The 15,495-nt window shown below is 38.6% G+C and overlaps 5 protein-coding genes across 8 annotated transcripts; 3 read left to right on the top strand and 2 right to left on the bottom strand.

Moving 5' to 3' along the window:
* Positions 1–221: 221 nt before the first annotated feature.
* LOC103831896 (glycine-rich RNA-binding protein 5, mitochondrial) lies at positions 222–2,489 on the bottom strand. Of its 3 annotated transcripts, none has more exons than XM_009107835.3 (5): positions 2,348–2,489; positions 1,689–1,825; positions 1,528–1,596; positions 1,336–1,439; positions 222–1,007 (listed from the first exon to the last, which is right to left on the bottom strand). In XM_009107835.3, exons 2-5 carry the CDS (start codon positions 1,804–1,806, stop codon positions 441–443), a joined length of 858 nt encoding a protein of 285 aa, XP_009106083.1. In that variant the 5' UTR covers positions 1,807–1,825; positions 2,348–2,489; the 3' UTR covers positions 222–440. The 3 variants fall into 3 exon arrangements, with proteins under 3 accessions (XP_009106083.1, XP_009106084.1, XP_033131488.1); XM_009107836.3 differs by having other exon boundaries at positions 2,352–2,433; XM_033275597.1 differs by having other exon boundaries at positions 1,689–1,818; positions 2,348–2,430.
* A 220-nt stretch (positions 2,490–2,709) lies between these two features.
* Positions 2,710–4,104, top strand: LOC103831893 (uncharacterized protein DDB_G0271670). Its single transcript, XM_009107833.3, has 3 exons — positions 2,710–2,831; positions 2,915–3,663; positions 3,755–4,104. The coding sequence occupies exons 2-3, from the start codon at positions 2,951–2,953 to the stop codon at positions 3,966–3,968; spliced, it is 927 nt and encodes a 308-aa protein (XP_009106081.2). The 5' UTR covers positions 2,710–2,831; positions 2,915–2,950; the 3' UTR covers positions 3,969–4,104.
* On the bottom strand, positions 3,997–6,722 carry LOC103831895 (glycerophosphodiester phosphodiesterase GDPD5). Its single transcript, XM_009107834.3, has 8 exons — positions 6,526–6,722; positions 5,776–5,960; positions 5,506–5,689; positions 5,272–5,346; positions 5,092–5,201; positions 4,732–4,950; positions 4,495–4,650; positions 3,997–4,411 (listed from the first exon to the last, which is right to left on the bottom strand). The coding sequence occupies exons 1-8, from the start codon at positions 6,536–6,538 to the stop codon at positions 4,172–4,174; spliced, it is 1,182 nt and encodes a 393-aa protein (XP_009106082.1). The 5' UTR covers positions 6,539–6,722; the 3' UTR covers positions 3,997–4,171.
* Positions 6,723–6,965: 243 nt separating this feature from the next.
* LOC103831892 (receptor-like protein 14) lies at positions 6,966–10,997 on the top strand. 2 transcript variants are annotated; one of them, XM_033275600.1, is made up of 5 exons: positions 6,966–7,808; positions 7,940–8,095; positions 8,241–8,309; positions 8,455–8,534; positions 8,660–10,997. In XM_033275600.1, exons 1-5 carry the CDS (start codon positions 7,352–7,354, stop codon positions 10,850–10,852), a joined length of 2,955 nt encoding a protein of 984 aa, XP_033131491.1. In that variant the 5' UTR covers positions 6,966–7,351; the 3' UTR covers positions 10,853–10,997. The 2 variants fall into 2 exon arrangements, with proteins under 2 accessions (XP_033131491.1, XP_033131489.1); XM_033275598.1 differs by having other exon boundaries at positions 8,455–8,580; positions 8,691–10,997.
* On the top strand, positions 10,883–15,320 carry LOC103831891 (receptor-like protein 15). Its single transcript, XM_033275601.1, is given in 6 exon segments — positions 10,883–12,028; positions 12,378–12,533; positions 12,675–12,749; positions 12,850–12,963; positions 13,018–14,470; positions 14,520–15,320. Coding segments are annotated over 6 exon segments (2,829 nt in total). The 5' UTR covers positions 10,883–11,649; the 3' UTR covers positions 15,172–15,320.
* Positions 15,321–15,495: the final 175 nt, after the last annotated feature.

Here is a 15,495-nt window from a genome sequence, read left to right as displayed (position 1 = left end):
CCCTAGTTTGTTGTGTCCAGTAAGATCGCTTTCAGTACGATAATATTTGTTTTTTGTTTTCTCTCTGATATGTACACTACTGTCATGTGGCTTTGAAGTTTGAAGAGCTTGTGAAGAAGCTCAAAGCAAACAAAAACTGATGATGAACCAGGTGACGCTTGTTACCAAAGCAGATTGGGTAGTCTTCAGTTTCAAAGATCTTGTAGAACTAATTGAACTAGTAGTCTGTAGTATAGAACCTTAAGTAGAACGAATACGAGTCTGTTAGAAGTTATTACAATTTTTATTTGGGGGCCTCAAGTGACACAAAACATAAGAAAACGAGAGGTCTCTCTGCATGATAAAACAACACCAAACGTTGAAAAACAGAAACTAATAAACTCCCACAAGTTTATTCTGACACCGCAAAGAAAAGTTTCCAGGACACAAATGAGTAGAGACTAAGCTTTCTTGGCAACATCGCCATCGTCAGTCTGATCAAACCCGTCTGGGCCGCCAATCTCTGTTTGACCGTTCTCTGAGTCACCAAACTGATTGTCACTTCCACCAAACTGCTCACCTCCTGCGCTTTCAAGCTGATGATCAGTGTCATTGCCTAGTGTTTCGCTGCTGCTAAACTTGTCATCAAAGCCAGCATTAGAGGAACTGCCTTGAGCAAAGTTGTCACTTCCACCAACACCCCCAGCAACGCCATATCCACCACCACCACCGGCATTGCCACCATAAGGAGAGTTACCTCCATAACCGCCACCAGCAGCATTTCCACCGTAAGATGAGCCACCTCCGTAACCACCACCTGGAGCATTGTAACCACCGCCTCCATAACCACCAGCTGGAGCACCGTAACCACCAGCACCTCCTCCGTAGCCACCACCACCTCCATAACCACCAGATGGAGCACCGTAACCACCGGCATTGCCACCACCAGGACCACCGAATCCTCTTCCTCCAAATCCACTTCCTCTTTCAGTTGCGTAGTTCACCCTAATTCTTCGACCATGAAGGTCCTGTATGCCAAAAACGACCTCAATCAATGGTAGATAGACAATGCGAAGCAAAGAATAATCAATTCAACCATTTTCAGAATCATTAAATACAGTCTGACAACTAACATTTATCTCAGGATTACAAAAACAAGAAGAGGAAGTAGCTGCCTAACGAACGAACAGTATTCTAAGCTAGATGATGATACATAGCCTACCTATATTGTGGTCTAGAAACATGCATCCTCAAGGCAATGAGAGTCGGATAAGAACAAAGAAATGACACAGGAATAACCGAATAAGTCACATGACATCTTATTACCAAAAGAAGCTGGAAAATTTGTGTGTTTACCTGTCCATCCAATTGCATGGCATTGCTAGCCTCTTCGGTAGAAGTAAACGTGACGAAAGCAAAGCCCCTTGACCTACCAGTTTCACGGTCCACAATGATTTTCGCTGCAAATGACAGAAGGAAAAGGGAAGTTAACAACATCAAAGCCTAGCGTTTTGGCAATAGCTTAGAGAGAGAGAGTTAGCTAGCTACCGTCAACGACTTCTCCATATTTGCTAAAAGCTTCTCTTAAGCCAAACTCGTCAGTGCTGTAGGAGATACCTGAAGCAACATAGACAGTTCTGAGACAAACAGAAGCAAAGAAAAAAGAGAGTACTCTCTCAGACAGCCGTATTGGAGTTATTTATTGTCACCTCCAACAAAGATTTTAGAGGAAGACATGCAACGGATGCTCTGTAGCATCGAGTTAGAGGCAGTGACATGGGCGCTGGTCTGCCTAAATATCTTTCCAACTTTACTTAAGAAAGCCATCTAGTGCCGTATCTGTATACTGCAAGCAATTCAAAGAGTGTCCACTAAGTGGTTAGATAGTGATCCAGAAAGGCAGAATCATAAGATAAAACTCATGAATACAACGAAAGACCCATCATTTGAATCGTCAACAGAAGTAAGAAAAATGAAATCTTTTATAAAATAATTAATACAAAGCACAAGAAAGTTACAAACTTTATCATCTTTATTCATGTTAGCTACACATATGGTTGACCAAAGGATTATCAGACACAACGATAACAATCATTCTGAAAGAAGAATCCATAAAGATTGAACCAAAGCTTATAAGGTCAACTCACAAAACCAACATATCGCATCAATCAGACAGTGAAAGAGAACACATCTAAACCAGACCAACGTACTAGGTTACAGAAGAGGATCGTTAACAAAGAATGAGACCAGAAACATTAATAAAAAGACAAAACTTTATTGTCGGACCAGATGAAACATCAGAACATAAAATCTAATCGATAGAATCAAAGAACTGAATAACTGAAAGAAGGAATCGACGAGACTGTACCAACTTGTCTAGGGTTTTAGGGGGACAAATCTCTCTGGAAGCGTCTTTGAATTCTCGCCAGTAGTGAAACCATTGTAAGAGAAAGGCTTATGTCAAATACTGAACGCATCCTGTCCGTTCATTGATATAAGATAATCTTGACCGTTAGATTCGCTCACTGATCATCTGCCACAGAGTTATATTTAACCCGGTAAAACTAAACCAATGCTTAACCAAACCAAACCAAACCGAACCGGATTCATATGCTCACTTTCTGATCTTTACTTAGCAATGTCAAAAATAGTTTGATTAAAATTGGGTTTAAGATGTACTATAATCAGAAATATACGCGTGCGTATCCTTTAAACTCTCCTTATTCCAAAAACAAACAACATTCTTCTGTCTCTTGGCCTTCCAAAAACTTGTTATTGAAACTTTCTAAAAATAGAAATCTTCTTCCTTGTGTTCTTCGTCTTCTCATCGTTGACGTCTAAAACATCAGAAGGTGAACTAAAATCTCTATTCAAACATATCATTGATCTCATCATCTTCTGCATATCTTTAAACCTTATAATCTTCACATTGCAGATTGATATTTTTAGCTGAGTTTTAATTCTGGAAACCATGGAAACGTCACAAGAGCACAACTTCTTTCAACCCAACGATCAAACCGTACGGCTCTCTTCGTCTTCTTCTTCTTCTTCCTCTTCTTCTTGTTCTTCAATAGAAGCTGAACCAAGACCTGACGAGAACATAAACTATAACCAATCTCCTCCAACGCAAATAATGGAGAGAACCACAACGACCTCGACACCTACTACACCTCCTTACAGAATCCCTTCACACGTTTTCGCAAGAACGCCCTCTACAGCTCCAGCTGAATGGAGCACTCTCTCCAACGAGTCTCTCTTCAGCATCCGCATGGGTAACAACAGCTTCAACGCTAACGATTACTTTAAATCGGGAGAGCTCACGTTTCCTCAGCCTCCTTCACCAAGAACTCCTCATTTGCCTTCTCCGTTACCTTCTCCGCGTCAAAATACAAACCAAGGAGGCGGAGGAGGAGGAGGAGGAGGAGGAGGAGGAGGAGGAGGCGGAGTTGTGGAGGAGGCGAAAACTCCGGTGGATGTAGGCAAGAAAGCAGCTGAAACAGAGAAAGCGTCTCCCGCAAGTAAAGAGGAAGAACAAAAGTCTGCATCAAGTATAAGAGAGTTTATCATGGCTAATGAAGCTGCTAATAAAGACAACAACAGCAACAACAACAAAAGCAATAAACTAGATCGTTCTATTTCTCGTCGGTCGGAAAACTTAAGCGTCAAGTCTTTTGCTTTCCCAATGTAAACAAAACATCTCTCGTCTTCATGTCTTAAAAACAGATATGTCTTTTTTTTTTTTTTCTAACTTCTTTTTTTTTTGTTCATGTCATAGATTGGGGAATGCAGATAAAGGTGGACTACAAAGCTCAACGCCGCAAAAGAAACAAACGAAGCCGTCACAGCCAGAGACACCGAAGAGTTCCTCTGAGTCTGAAGGAGATGAAGGGTTGAAGAAAGAGGAAGCTCCTAAAGCAGAAGCAGCCCCTAACCGCACCCCTAAGTGGTTGTTATCTTGCTTCCCTTGCTGCACAACTTGCTGTGTCTAATTCAAAGATTGAGTTTGATTTGTGTATGTTAAAGTTTGATAGAATATTATAGAACTCTGTCCAAGATTTTACAAAGTTGTTTGACTGACTTTTAATGTATAAATCTTGTGAAGTAAAACAGATACAATTTGATGAATCTGTGTCTTTCACTTTTATTTAATCTTCAAGACTCTTCCGTTAGATTAAAGACTTAGTGTGGTGCTTCAAGCCTTTGCATAAGGGCGGACCAAAGAAGCAATATGACTCAAAAGCTGACGTGTTGACTTGGAGGTTTCAGGTAATGGGGATGCCCACTCTTGATAGTTATGGAGGCTACCGGTGAAATCAGTAAAGAGTCCATCAACTCCAATCTCTTTGATCCAGTACTCGTATTCCTTATATGGATCCTGGCTGAAGTTAAAGTGTAAGAACTGGTTTTCATTCCTGTACGTGTATGGATGCACCTGAGTTTGCATCACATGGTCAAGAAAGTTATTAGCAATGTTTTACTAATAATCTCAGTCTGGAAAGAATCTTTAAAACCTACCTGTAGTTTATGCGCGTGAGCTCTTTTGACCAAATCTGTGGGGGTTAGCATGTAGTTGTTTGTTACTGGAACTATTGTATCCTTCCATGGTCCAATACCAACCACATACTCTTTGATGTAGGTGAAATAAGCATCTGATGTGATCTCTGCGTATGTCTAGTTAGATTTTGACAGAAAGAACGGTGAGTAACTTATAGTAGAAGGATAAGAAACAAGAAGAGGAATCAGAGGATGGACCTGGTTAGTATCTTGAGTTGGCCTGATAACATCATCTATTAATAAGACTTTTGGTGAGTCTGTCAAGTTTGATATGTACACGAGTGAAGATGGGGCGAATGACTGAATAAACAACGGTTTGTTCAACCAATTCTTGGATAAATATGCGCCTCCGTACCCATGCTTCTTAAGCGTCTCCACAACTTTATCCTCAAATCTCTTACCACCAGGCCACTTGACCTGCAGATATACAAAAGTGACTTAGTAACAAATAATCAAAGTTAGAGAGATTGCTTTAATGGGATGATGCAAGAGCCTTTTCAAGCTAGTCTTTAGGACCAATAAAAAGTGCAGGTCAAGACTGTGTGATTGTAAACTTACATGTTGGTTCATTAAAACTGGATTCTTAATCTCAGGATAGATCCCCACAACTCTTGGAGCATCCTGAGCAATGGCAAGGAACTCTTCAAATGTGATGATGGGGTACTTTCCTGCAATTTGAAAAGGGACCAGTATGGTTAAAATGTTTTCATGCAACATCTAAATCAAAGAGTAGCTAACCGTTGTATTGCTGGTCTCGAAAAGCATATCTCTGTTTTGTCCGTAGTGTCTTTAGTTCTTTGAGAGTAAAATCAACTGCAAGCAATCAAAGAGAAACCAGTTGTTAGCTAATAGCTCAAATTCAAATAAACACATTTGAAACATTTCTAAGATTATGCTGAGAAGAGTCCATTGGCATGCATCAACTTATGTATATATTAAAAGAAAAGAAAAGAAGAATCGTTGGGAACATACAAGTGAAAAAGCCAGGGATCTTGAAACCTTGGACATCATATGTCCTATTACGACCAGCAAACTCCTTGCGACTCGCAACATCGGTTGTTAAGTCAAGGATAACATCATGGAAACAGATAAGTACACCATCTTTGGATGATAAGATATCTGTTTCTATGAAGTCTGTACCTTCTTCAATTGCTTTCTAAGAAAAAAAGATATAAAATTACTAAAGCACAATGTCCCAAATAATCAAATGAAACATACAAGGAAAGATCAAATGGTAATTACCAAGTATGCAGCTTTAGTTTCTTCTGGGATCTCTCCGTTGGAACCTCTGTGTGCGATGTTATAAGGACGTGATGTCTGAATCGGCTGCTTAGAAGCATCATCTTTGACTCCTTTACCAGGGCGTTGGTATAATGTTCTCCCAGCACACAGAGTGACTAGAGATAGCCATATCAATGGCAAGCACTCTGAAAAAATAAACAATAACCATTTTTAATATCAAACTTTTACTATTCTTTTGGCTTCTTCTTTTGGTAGACATAAAAGACAAAAACTGATTCAAAGAATCAAACTTTTCTTTTCTTTTCTTTATGTATCAAACTTTGACTTTTCTTTTATGCTTCTTCTTTTATTACTGCAAGTGTTAGCAGAGAGACACAAGGCAAAAACTGATCCAAAGACCCAAACTTTTCTTTCACTTAATCAAGCAAAAGTGTAAAGCTTTAGGGATACTCTCAAGTCACAATCTTTTTTTTTGTTTTATTAGCTTAGACTAAAAAAAGAAACATTTCCAGATTCGTTCTTGTTAACTTATAAAAGCTTTTTTTTTGTTTTCAATTTGTTACTCATTTTTAGGATGAACAGGAGAAAGTCAAAGGGGAATGATCAAAATTTTGCAAATTCTATTCTCAAGCTAATTTAATATAAGCAATCAATCAAACATATACTCTGATGGAGGATAACAGAACAATGAGAAACCCAGAAAACGAAAAAAAAAAAAGAAGAAGACAAGATTGAAATTGAGAAGCTTACTTGTAAGAATCATGACGGTTTCTTGGATCAATCGGAATGTTTTGTCTAACTCTCTTTCTGTCTCTTCAGACACACAATTGGTGCCTGCCCGTTTACTTAGGATCTATTGTTATCCAAAAGTCAGTCCATTGACCTGCTTTGGTGGATCTATCATTCTCTTCAGTTCATACTAACGAATATTCCCGTTTTGGTTACCGAAAGAATATATACTATTTGCGAAGAAGTGCCTCCCCTTGCAAATAATTTCGGAACAATCCTCTGGTCTCGCATTTTCCCCAAAAATGCCGATTCATTACCCTTTTTTTCATTGCGACCTACTTTATCTTTGTCTCTACGTTTCAAGTATTCACTATAACTGGTTCCACCATTGTGGGAGAAACGGCATCGTTAGCGTTTTGGCGGTGACATCAACTGTATCTTACGTGGGAGATAAAGCCACATCAGCAGCTCAGTTACCGTTGAGGCTGGTCGTTTGTTTGACAAAGTTTGAAGGTTAGTTAGATCTTTTGTTACCTAAACAAAGTTTGAAGTTTCATCAATAATCATATTATAGTAGAAATAATTTCAGACAAGCTGGTGAAACATAGTTTAAGTTTAGGCAAGAGAGGCTTTGACTTTGCATGCCATAATGAGTTTTTATTATCGGAGTCAAAAGTTTTTAAAAAATAGTGATCCCTCTCAGGCTACACATGTCACATGGCTTTTGAGTTTCTTTCGCATGTCACATGGCTTTGAAGTTTTCACTAACAGAGACTTGGACTGTAATCATACAAGTTTATTTTGTACAACTTTGGTTTTCATATTCTAAAGTTGTATACTTTTATAGATGCTGAGGTATTTGTATCGAACTCACTATCTCACATCACTTTTGAGTTTCTTTATTTTTTTTGGCATCAAATTTGCAATGAAAGGCAAGGTGTTCTTGGGTCAATACTTGATATGGGTGATAGTACTGTTGGGGCAGCTACACGGATATAAAAGCTGTATTCAGAAAGAAAGGAACGCTTTGCTGGAGCTGAAGCAATACCTCATCTCCATTTCTGAAGAAGGACAATCTGATTATGTTCTCACTACTTGGACTAATGACACAAAGAGCCAATGCTGCTGGTGGGAGGGCGTCAAGTGCAGTCGTACAAGCGGACGGGTGACCAAGATTGCTTTTGGTGATTTATTCCTCAAAGAGAGTTCTTTCTTCAATCTTTCTTGGCTGCATCCTTTTGAAGAGGTTCAAAGTCTAGACTTATCCGAGTGCGCTTTCAGTGCCTTGTTTGATGATATAGAAGGTATATCTTTGAAGTATTAACTCTTATTTCTAGAGGGGCTTATCTCTTGTCAAACTCCTATTGGAGTGATTAGGGTGACCAACCTTATTATGTTCATATACTTTGCTAACAAGATTCTTTCTCACTTGCAGGTTATAAAAGCTTAAGTAGATTGAGAAAACTGGAGATTCTAGATCTCTCTTCAAATGAATTCAACAACAGCATCTTTCCCTTTCTTAACGCTGCTACATCACTTAAAACTCTGTTTCTTGGGTTCAACAAGATGGATGGCCCTTTTCCTGTTAAAGGTGTGTTTCTCCGTTAGTAACAAAAGGTCTACTTATTACTGATTGATGTATCTTTGGTTAGATCTTTTAAGCTTTGTACTGCAGTCTCTCTGTTCTGATTGCAGCATTTCTCATTATTTTTCTATTCTCCTAGACTCCCTTTCAGAACTAAGAAACTTGACAAAATTGGAACTGCTGGATTTGAGTGGAAATGGATATAACAACTCCATGCCAGGTAGCATCTATGTCAGTTTTTTTGTTTTTTGGTCTTGAGAGTACCTTTAAACTTGTGCATAATTGGTTTATGCTATCTCAAAGATCATAAACCTATCCATAATAACAAGATGTGTCTTGACTTGCGTCTCTTTGTCCCGTGGCAGAGTTTACTCACCTGAAAATGTTGAAAGCTTTGGATCTAAGTGCCAACTATTTTTCTAGCTCAATGGAATTGCAAGGCAAGCTAGCTAGCTTTTTAAAATCTCACTTTCTTTGCTTTTATCTACTTTGTTTCAGAACTAAGGTATATGACTAACTTGAAAGTCTTGTTCTTGGTTCTAAAGAATTCTATGGACCGACCATAACGTTTTTTGTCTTTCTATGAATTATGTTTCTGCAGTTTTCTGTGGAATGAAGAATCTGCAGGAGCTGTATCTCAGTGGAAATTATTTTTCCGGCCGGCTTCCTCTGTGTTTAGGTGGCTTGAACAATCTACGTGTTCTTGACCTTTCACTAAACCAATTAAGTGGAAATCTACCATCAAGTTTCAGTAGACTCGAGTCCCTCGAATATCTGTCATTATCAGATAACAACTTCACAGGCTTATTCTCACTCAATCTACTCGCCAACCTCACAAGGCTCAAGGTGTTCAAACTTTCATCAACATCCGATATGTTACAAGTAGATACAGAAACTACTTGGCTGCCAAAATTTCAACTAAGTATTGCTTCTCTACCGTCCTGCGGCTTGGAGAAGATCCCAAACTTTCTTATGTACCAGAAGAAGCTGCATCTACTTGATCTATCCAGCAACAGAATATCCGGAAACATTCCTTCCTGGCTCTTGGCGAATAATCAAGAACTTGAAGTTCTACAGTTGCAGAATAACTCATTCACTGTCTTCCAGATTCCTACAACAGTCCATAGCTTGCAGTTCTTGGATATTTCAGCTAATAATATCAACAGAGTGCTCCCTGATGATATTGGACATGTGCTTCCAAATCTGAAACATATGAATGGCTCTCATAATGGTTTCCAAGGTAACTTTCCATCGTCTATAGGTGAGATGAAGAACATATCGTTCCTGGACCTGTCTCATAACAATCTCTCAGGAGTTCTACCTAGACCCTTATTCACAGGATGTTATTCATTACATATCCTGCACCTCTCTCACAACCAGTTTGGTGGTGATGTTCTTCCAAGACAGACTAACCTAACATCATTGGTCGTGTTAAGGATGGATAACAACTTATTCACAGGGGAGATCGGAGATGGTTTGCTTACCTTGGTTAACTTGTCAGTACTTGACATGTCAAACAATCTTCTCAGAGGTGATGTTCCAAGTTTGATACCAAACTCATCTGATATGTTTATGTTATTGTTATCAAACAACCTCTTAGAAGGTACGTTACCGTCTTCTCTGCTGGCTAATCAACACCTCAACTTTCTTGACCTCTCTGGGAACTTATTATCCGGAGCCTTGCCGTCATATGATAGTTCTACCTACGGGATAAAGTTGTTCCTACATAACAACAGCTTCACAGGGGAGATACCAAGAACATTGTTGGAAAATGCTGAGATACTTGATCTGCGGAACAATAAACTCTCTGGGAGTATCCCAAAGTTTGTCAACACCATGGACATGAGAATATTTTTGTTGAAGGGTAATAAGTTAACAGGTTCTATCCCAAGGGAACTGTGTGGTCTGAAAAACATTGGACTTCTTGATCTTTCGAACAACAAGCTTAGTGGAAACATACCTTCTTGCCTCTATAATCTATCATTTGGATCAGGAGAGTACGAGCAGGTGAGGAATGGAGCCTCTGAGGCATATGGCTTTGTACCGAGCCTTCAGTTTGAACTTTACCGAACCACATTTTTGGTAGATGAGTTCAAGATAGACTATGAAACATACATGAGTTTTGAAATCCAGTTTGCAGCAAAGCAAAGGTATGATTCCTACACTGAAGAATCTGAGTTCAGCAGAGGAACAGTTGATTTTATGTATGGTTTGGATCTGTCTAGCAATAAGTTAAGTGGTGTTATCCCATCAGAGCTTGGAGAACTCTCGAAACTACGAGCCATGAATCTATCTCGCAATTTCTTGTCGAGTTCTATACCAGATAGCTTCTCAAAGCTGAAGGACATTGAGAGCCTTGATCTTTCTTTTAACATGTTACATGGAAACATCCCTAGTCAGTTAACAAATCTTACTTCTCTTGCTGTCTTCAACGTCTCCTACAACAATTTATCAGGTATCATTCCCCAAGGGAGGCAATTCGACACATTCAACGAGAAAAGCTACATAGGCAATCCTCTTCTCTGTGGAAAACCAACCAACATGATCTGTGAGAGAAACAACTTTCAAGAACCAGATAATGAAATGGAAGTAGAGGAGGAGTCCACGATCGACATGGTATCTTTCTACTGGAGTTTTGCTGCAGCTTATGTGACAATACTTATTGGAATATCCTCATCTCTCTCTTTTGATTCTCCTTGGAGTAGATTTTGGTTCTACATCATTGATGCTTTCATCCACAAGGCGAGGAATTTTCTATGGTAAAATTAGTGCTGGCCGTTCAAATTCGTTGATGGTCCCCCATCTGATGCTGTTCTTCTCAAACCCTCCTGCTTTATATCACAAACTTGTGTTTAGTTCTTGTGTACTGTTTGTCTTTTGAATAAATGAAATGCCTCAAACATATATAGCTGAGAGCTGGCTTGGTGTGGTTGGTTCAATAAATAGTATACTCAAATATAAGAAATACAAGAACTTGCATGAATACAGAGAATTCCCTGTTAGTTCGCTGTCTCCTTTCATGAATTCTCCTAATCTATATCGCTTTACAGTTTTTTCTTTTCCAGTTGACAATCTCAAGAACTTCATTTATTACATAGCGCACAAATATGATTATTATGCTCGTTACATGAGAACCAAAAATGAGCATATGAAATTAGCAAAACAAGAAAAAGACCAGAGAGCCGAGTCAGCAATTCCGTGACCGTTTAAGTAGAAATGTATAACGGTAAATTATACCACACATTATTTTTTCTTGATTTCATTATCTTTCAACCAAAGTCTTTGTTTTTTTTGTTCAAAACCAAAGTCTTTGTTAACTTGTATTTCTTTTGGTAAATGGGTCTTAGAGAGACATATATCACACCTTTATTATGAATGTTCTCTGCAAAGACCTTGAATTTTCTTATCATGCAGTTATAAGTAAACGATAGCGATCACTCACTTAACGTATGGCATGGTTTTAAAGGGTTGTCGTTAACAGAGACTTGAAATTTCGTAATTGTACAGAGTCTTTTTATCTATAACGGTGAAGGCATTTTCTTTGAACTTCATAACAAAAAATGGAGGGGAAGGTGTTTTTGAGAAAATATTTGATATGGGTGATATTACTGTTGGGGCAGCTACATGGATACAAAAGCTGTGTTGAAAAGGAAAGGAAGGCTTTGTTGGATCTCAAGCAATACCTGATCTCCGTTTCTGTAGAAGGACAATCTGACTATGTTCTCCCTACTTGGACAAATGACACAAAGAGCCATTGCTGCTGGTGGGAGGGTGTCAAGTGCAATAGTACAAGCGGACGGGTGACCAAGATTGCTTATAGTGATTTGCACCTCAAAGAGAGTTGTTTCTTTAATCTTTCTTTGCTGCATCCCTTTGAAGATGTTCGTAGCCTGGACTTATCCTTTAACTCCTTCAGTGGCTTGTTTGATGACGTTGAAGGTATTTTACCAGGTTTCCATTGGAACATCTTATAGCTACCATAACGGTTATCTTGTGGTTTGTTTGATCATCTGGTTTGGCATTGGAACTTCATATATTTATATCTGTGTTGGGGTTCTACTTCTGTAACAAACCCATTGTATAGGGATATGTAGTAAATCTTACCTTTTTGATATTATGGTGCTTGGATTTTCCCTGTTTCTGAATTGAGTTGCTCATATCTGTGTGCCATGTTGCTTGTTGCAATCACATCCAACCGTCATCTGAATTCTCTTCACTTGAAAATTATAATAAAATGTTTTGAGATATGTTTTCATTATTATATGCTTAACAAGATTCGTGTCTGCAGGTTATAAAAGCCTAGGGAGATTAAGAAACCTGGAGATTCTGGATTTCAGTTTTAATAGTTTCAACAACAGCATCTTTCCCTTTCTTGATGCCGCTACATCACTTACAACTCTTTCTCTAAGTGGTAATAGTTTCAACGGACATTTTCCTGATAAAGGTATGTTTTATATCCATTTGTAACTAAGTGGATACACACATGATGGCCTAGTTATTAGTGATGTCTATGTTATTAGTTCGACTTAATAGTTATAAGTATTTTATAACTTTTAAGTTTTATATTTGTTGGATGTCCTTCCAGAACTTAAAGATTTGACAAACTTGCAAGTGCTAGACCTGAGTGCAAACAGATTTAATGGCTCTCTATCAGTACAAGGTAGCTCAAAACTACTTTCGATACAATATATATATTTTCTTGAGATCATCATGTACTTAGGCAAAGCTACTTTCCTTTGCGTGATTTTATCTTGTGGCAGTTTCACCTGCCTTGAGGAAGCTGAAAGCTCTGAATCTAAGTGTTAATGAATTTTATGCATCAATTGGATTGCAAGGCAAGTCTAAACATATCATATGATGTTGCATTAAAACTGGTATTGAATTAACGTTTACTCATGTGCATGTAATTTTGTAATTGATCATCGCAGTGATTTGTGAAATGAAGAATATGCAAGAGCTTAATCTTAGAGGAAACAAATTGTTAGGTCAGTTTCCTTTATGCTTAACTGTCTTGACTGGTCTTCAATATCTTGATCTCTCAGCAAACCAATTGACTGGGAGAGTGCCATCTTCTCTCGGTAACCTTGGATCCCTCAAGCACTTATCGTTGTTAGATAACAACTTTGAAGGTTTATTCTCATTTGGTTTGCTTGCAAACCTTTCAGAGCTGAGGGTTTTCAAAATTGGTTCTAAATCCAAATCATTCCAAGTAGACTCTATAAGTTATTGGAAGCCAAATTTTCAACTGAGTGTTATTGAACTACAATCTTGCAACTTGTTTAAGGTTCCTAATTTTCTCCTACACCAAAAGAATTTGAGTATCATTGATCTTTCTGACAATAGAATTTCTGGAGTTTTTCCTTATTGGCTATTGGCAAACAATACGAAGCTCAAAGTTTTGTCTCTACAAAATAATTCTCTTACAAGCTTTCAGCTACCGGAATCTGCACATAATCTGGGTTTCCTGGATGTGTCAGCCAATGACTTCAATCATCTGCTTCCTGAGGATATTGGGTGGGTACTTCCTCATTTGATGTATATAAATCTAGCTAATAACGGTTTTCATGGATATCTTCCATCTTCTTTGGGTAACATGAAAGAGCTTTCTTATCTGGATCTATCTCACAATAGCTTCCATGGGAAGCTGCCAAGAAGTTTTTTAATGGGTTGTTACTCTATTGGAATCTTGACATTGTCACATAACAAACTAAGTGGAGAAGTGTTTCCAGAAGCAGTCAACTTCACTGCTGTACTGGAACTATCTATGGATAACAATCTGTTTTCAGGAAAGATTGGTCAAGGTCTGCGGAACTTGAAAAGCTTGAACCTACTTGACATTTCGAACAATAAACTCACGGGCGTTATTCCGAGCTGGATTGGCGAATTTACATACTTGAAAACACTACTACTTTCAAAATCCTCCTTGGAAGGTGAAATACCTTTTTCGTTGTTCAGCTTAACTTATCTTCAGCTGTTGGACCTTTCCTCAAATACGTTATCTGGTGGCATACCTCCTCAGGTCAATTCACAAAGGCCAGTAGTATTACTCCTTCAAGATAATAATCTATCAGGGGTTATTCCAGACACATTGCTAATGCATGTAGCTATACTTGATCTGAGATATAACAGATTGTCTGGGAATATTCCAGCTTTCACTGACACCCGAAACACTCATACTCTTCTTCTTCGGGGGAATAATTTAACAGGCAATATTCCCCGCCAGTTGTGTGGCCTAAAAAACATCCAACATCTTGATCTTGCCAACAACAGACTGAGCGGATCCATACCTTCATGCCTCAGCAATACATCATTTGAGTTGGGGAAAGAGGATACCTATTATGGTACTTCCGTGCTTCAACGTTTCATTTATTTGTCGTATCTGCAAAGAAACTTGCGTGTAGAGAAACAAGACCATGGAGCAGGTTATGAGGAAGACAAGCGACAAGTCAAGCGGCCAGATTAAAATTGCATTTGCAACAAAACACCGATACGATACCTACTACCTACTTGGAAATCTTAGATTATTGTATGGAATGGATCTCTCAGATAATGAGTTGAGTGGTGATATCCCAACAGAGCTTGGAGGTCTTCTGGAACTACAAGCTCTTAATATCTCTCACAACAACTTATCAGGATCGATACCAGAAAGCTTTTCAGGTTTGAAGAATGTGGAAAGCCTTGACCTCTCCTTCAACAGGTTACACGGCCGGATCCCACCACAACTAACGGAGCTGAGCAGCCTATCTGTTTTCAGTGTCTCGTACAACAACTTATCTGGAGTCATTCCCCAAGGAAAACAGTTTAATACCTTTGGTGCACAAAGCTACTTAGCAAATTCTCTTCTCTGTGGAAAACCAACCAACACAAGCTGCAACAACAGTAGCTTTCAAGAACCAGATAATGGAGTGGAAGCTGATGGGTCCACGATCGACATGGTATCTTTCTACTGGAGTTTAGCCGCAGCTTATGTGACTATACTTATTGGATTATTCACATCTCTCTCTTTTGACTCTCCTTGGAGCAGATTCTGGTTCTACCTCGTTGATGCTTTCATCCACAAGGCGAAGAGTTTGTTGTGGTAAAACTATCGTTGGGGGTGCCAAATCCATTACTGTGCCCCCTCTTCTTCTCAAAACCTCCTGCTTTGTTTCACATAATATATGTACTGTTTCAGACTTTGAATAAATGTAATGCCCAAACATATGTCTAAGAGCTTGTTTGGTGGTTTGTTGATTAATCGTGGCATAAGTAAATTTACTGTCATTAGTCATTACAAAGACTAATATCAAACGTAATCTTTATAGTTGGTCAAGTGTTTTGGTCTACCAAAGTAAATGCCTTGTGTTTCAAAAAAAGAAGTAAATGCCTTGATTTCACTTGTAAAGTCTTTTCAGAAGTAACTACTA

Source organism: Brassica rapa, chromosome A07 (assembly GCF_000309985.2).
Source record: "Brassica rapa cultivar Chiifu-401-42 chromosome A07, CAAS_Brap_v3.01, whole genome shotgun sequence".
NCBI classification, from domain to species: domain Eukaryota; kingdom Viridiplantae; phylum Streptophyta; class Magnoliopsida; order Brassicales; family Brassicaceae; genus Brassica; species Brassica rapa.
This window is presented reverse-complemented; position numbering and strand designations above follow the sequence as displayed.

Bases quoted from the DNA above. Each gene is read 5' to 3' on its own strand.
- LOC103831895 (XM_009107834.3), bottom strand. The intron at 4,651-4,731 runs GTCCATCCTCTG...AAATCTAACTAG, and splicing joins CAACTCAAGATACTAACCAG to ACATACGCAGAGATCACATC. The intron at 4,412-4,494 runs GTAGGTTTTAAA...ATGCAAACTCAG, and splicing joins CTCACGCGCATAAACTACAG to GTGCATCCATACACGTACAG.
- LOC103831892 (XM_033275598.1), top strand. From the start codon at position 7,352: ATGCTGAGGTATTTGTATCGAACTCACTATCTCACATCACTTTTGAGT. The intron at 8,096-8,240 runs GTGTGTTTCTCC...ACTCCCTTTCAG, and splicing joins TGGCCCTTTTCCTGTTAAAG to AACTAAGAAACTTGACAAAA. The intron at 8,581-8,690 runs GTTTCAGAACTA...ATGTTTCTGCAG, and splicing joins TCTTTGCTTTTATCTACTTT to TTTTCTGTGGAATGAAGAAT.
- LOC103831896 (XM_009107835.3), bottom strand. From the start codon at position 1,806: ATGGCTTTCTTAAGTAAAGTTGGAAAGATATTTAGGCAGACCAGCGCC. The intron at 1,440-1,527 runs GTAGCTAGCTAA...TGTCATTTGCAG, and splicing joins ATATGGAGAAGTCGTTGACG to CGAAAATCATTGTGGACCGT. The intron at 1,008-1,335 runs GTAAACACACAA...TTTGGCATACAG, and splicing joins CCATGCAATTGGATGGACAG to GACCTTCATGGTCGAAGAAT.
- LOC103831893 (XM_009107833.3), top strand. From the start codon at position 2,951: ATGGAAACGTCACAAGAGCACAACTTCTTTCAACCCAACGATCAAACC. The intron at 3,664-3,754 runs GTAAACAAAACA...TTCATGTCATAG, and splicing joins AAGTCTTTTGCTTTCCCAAT to ATTGGGGAATGCAGATAAAG.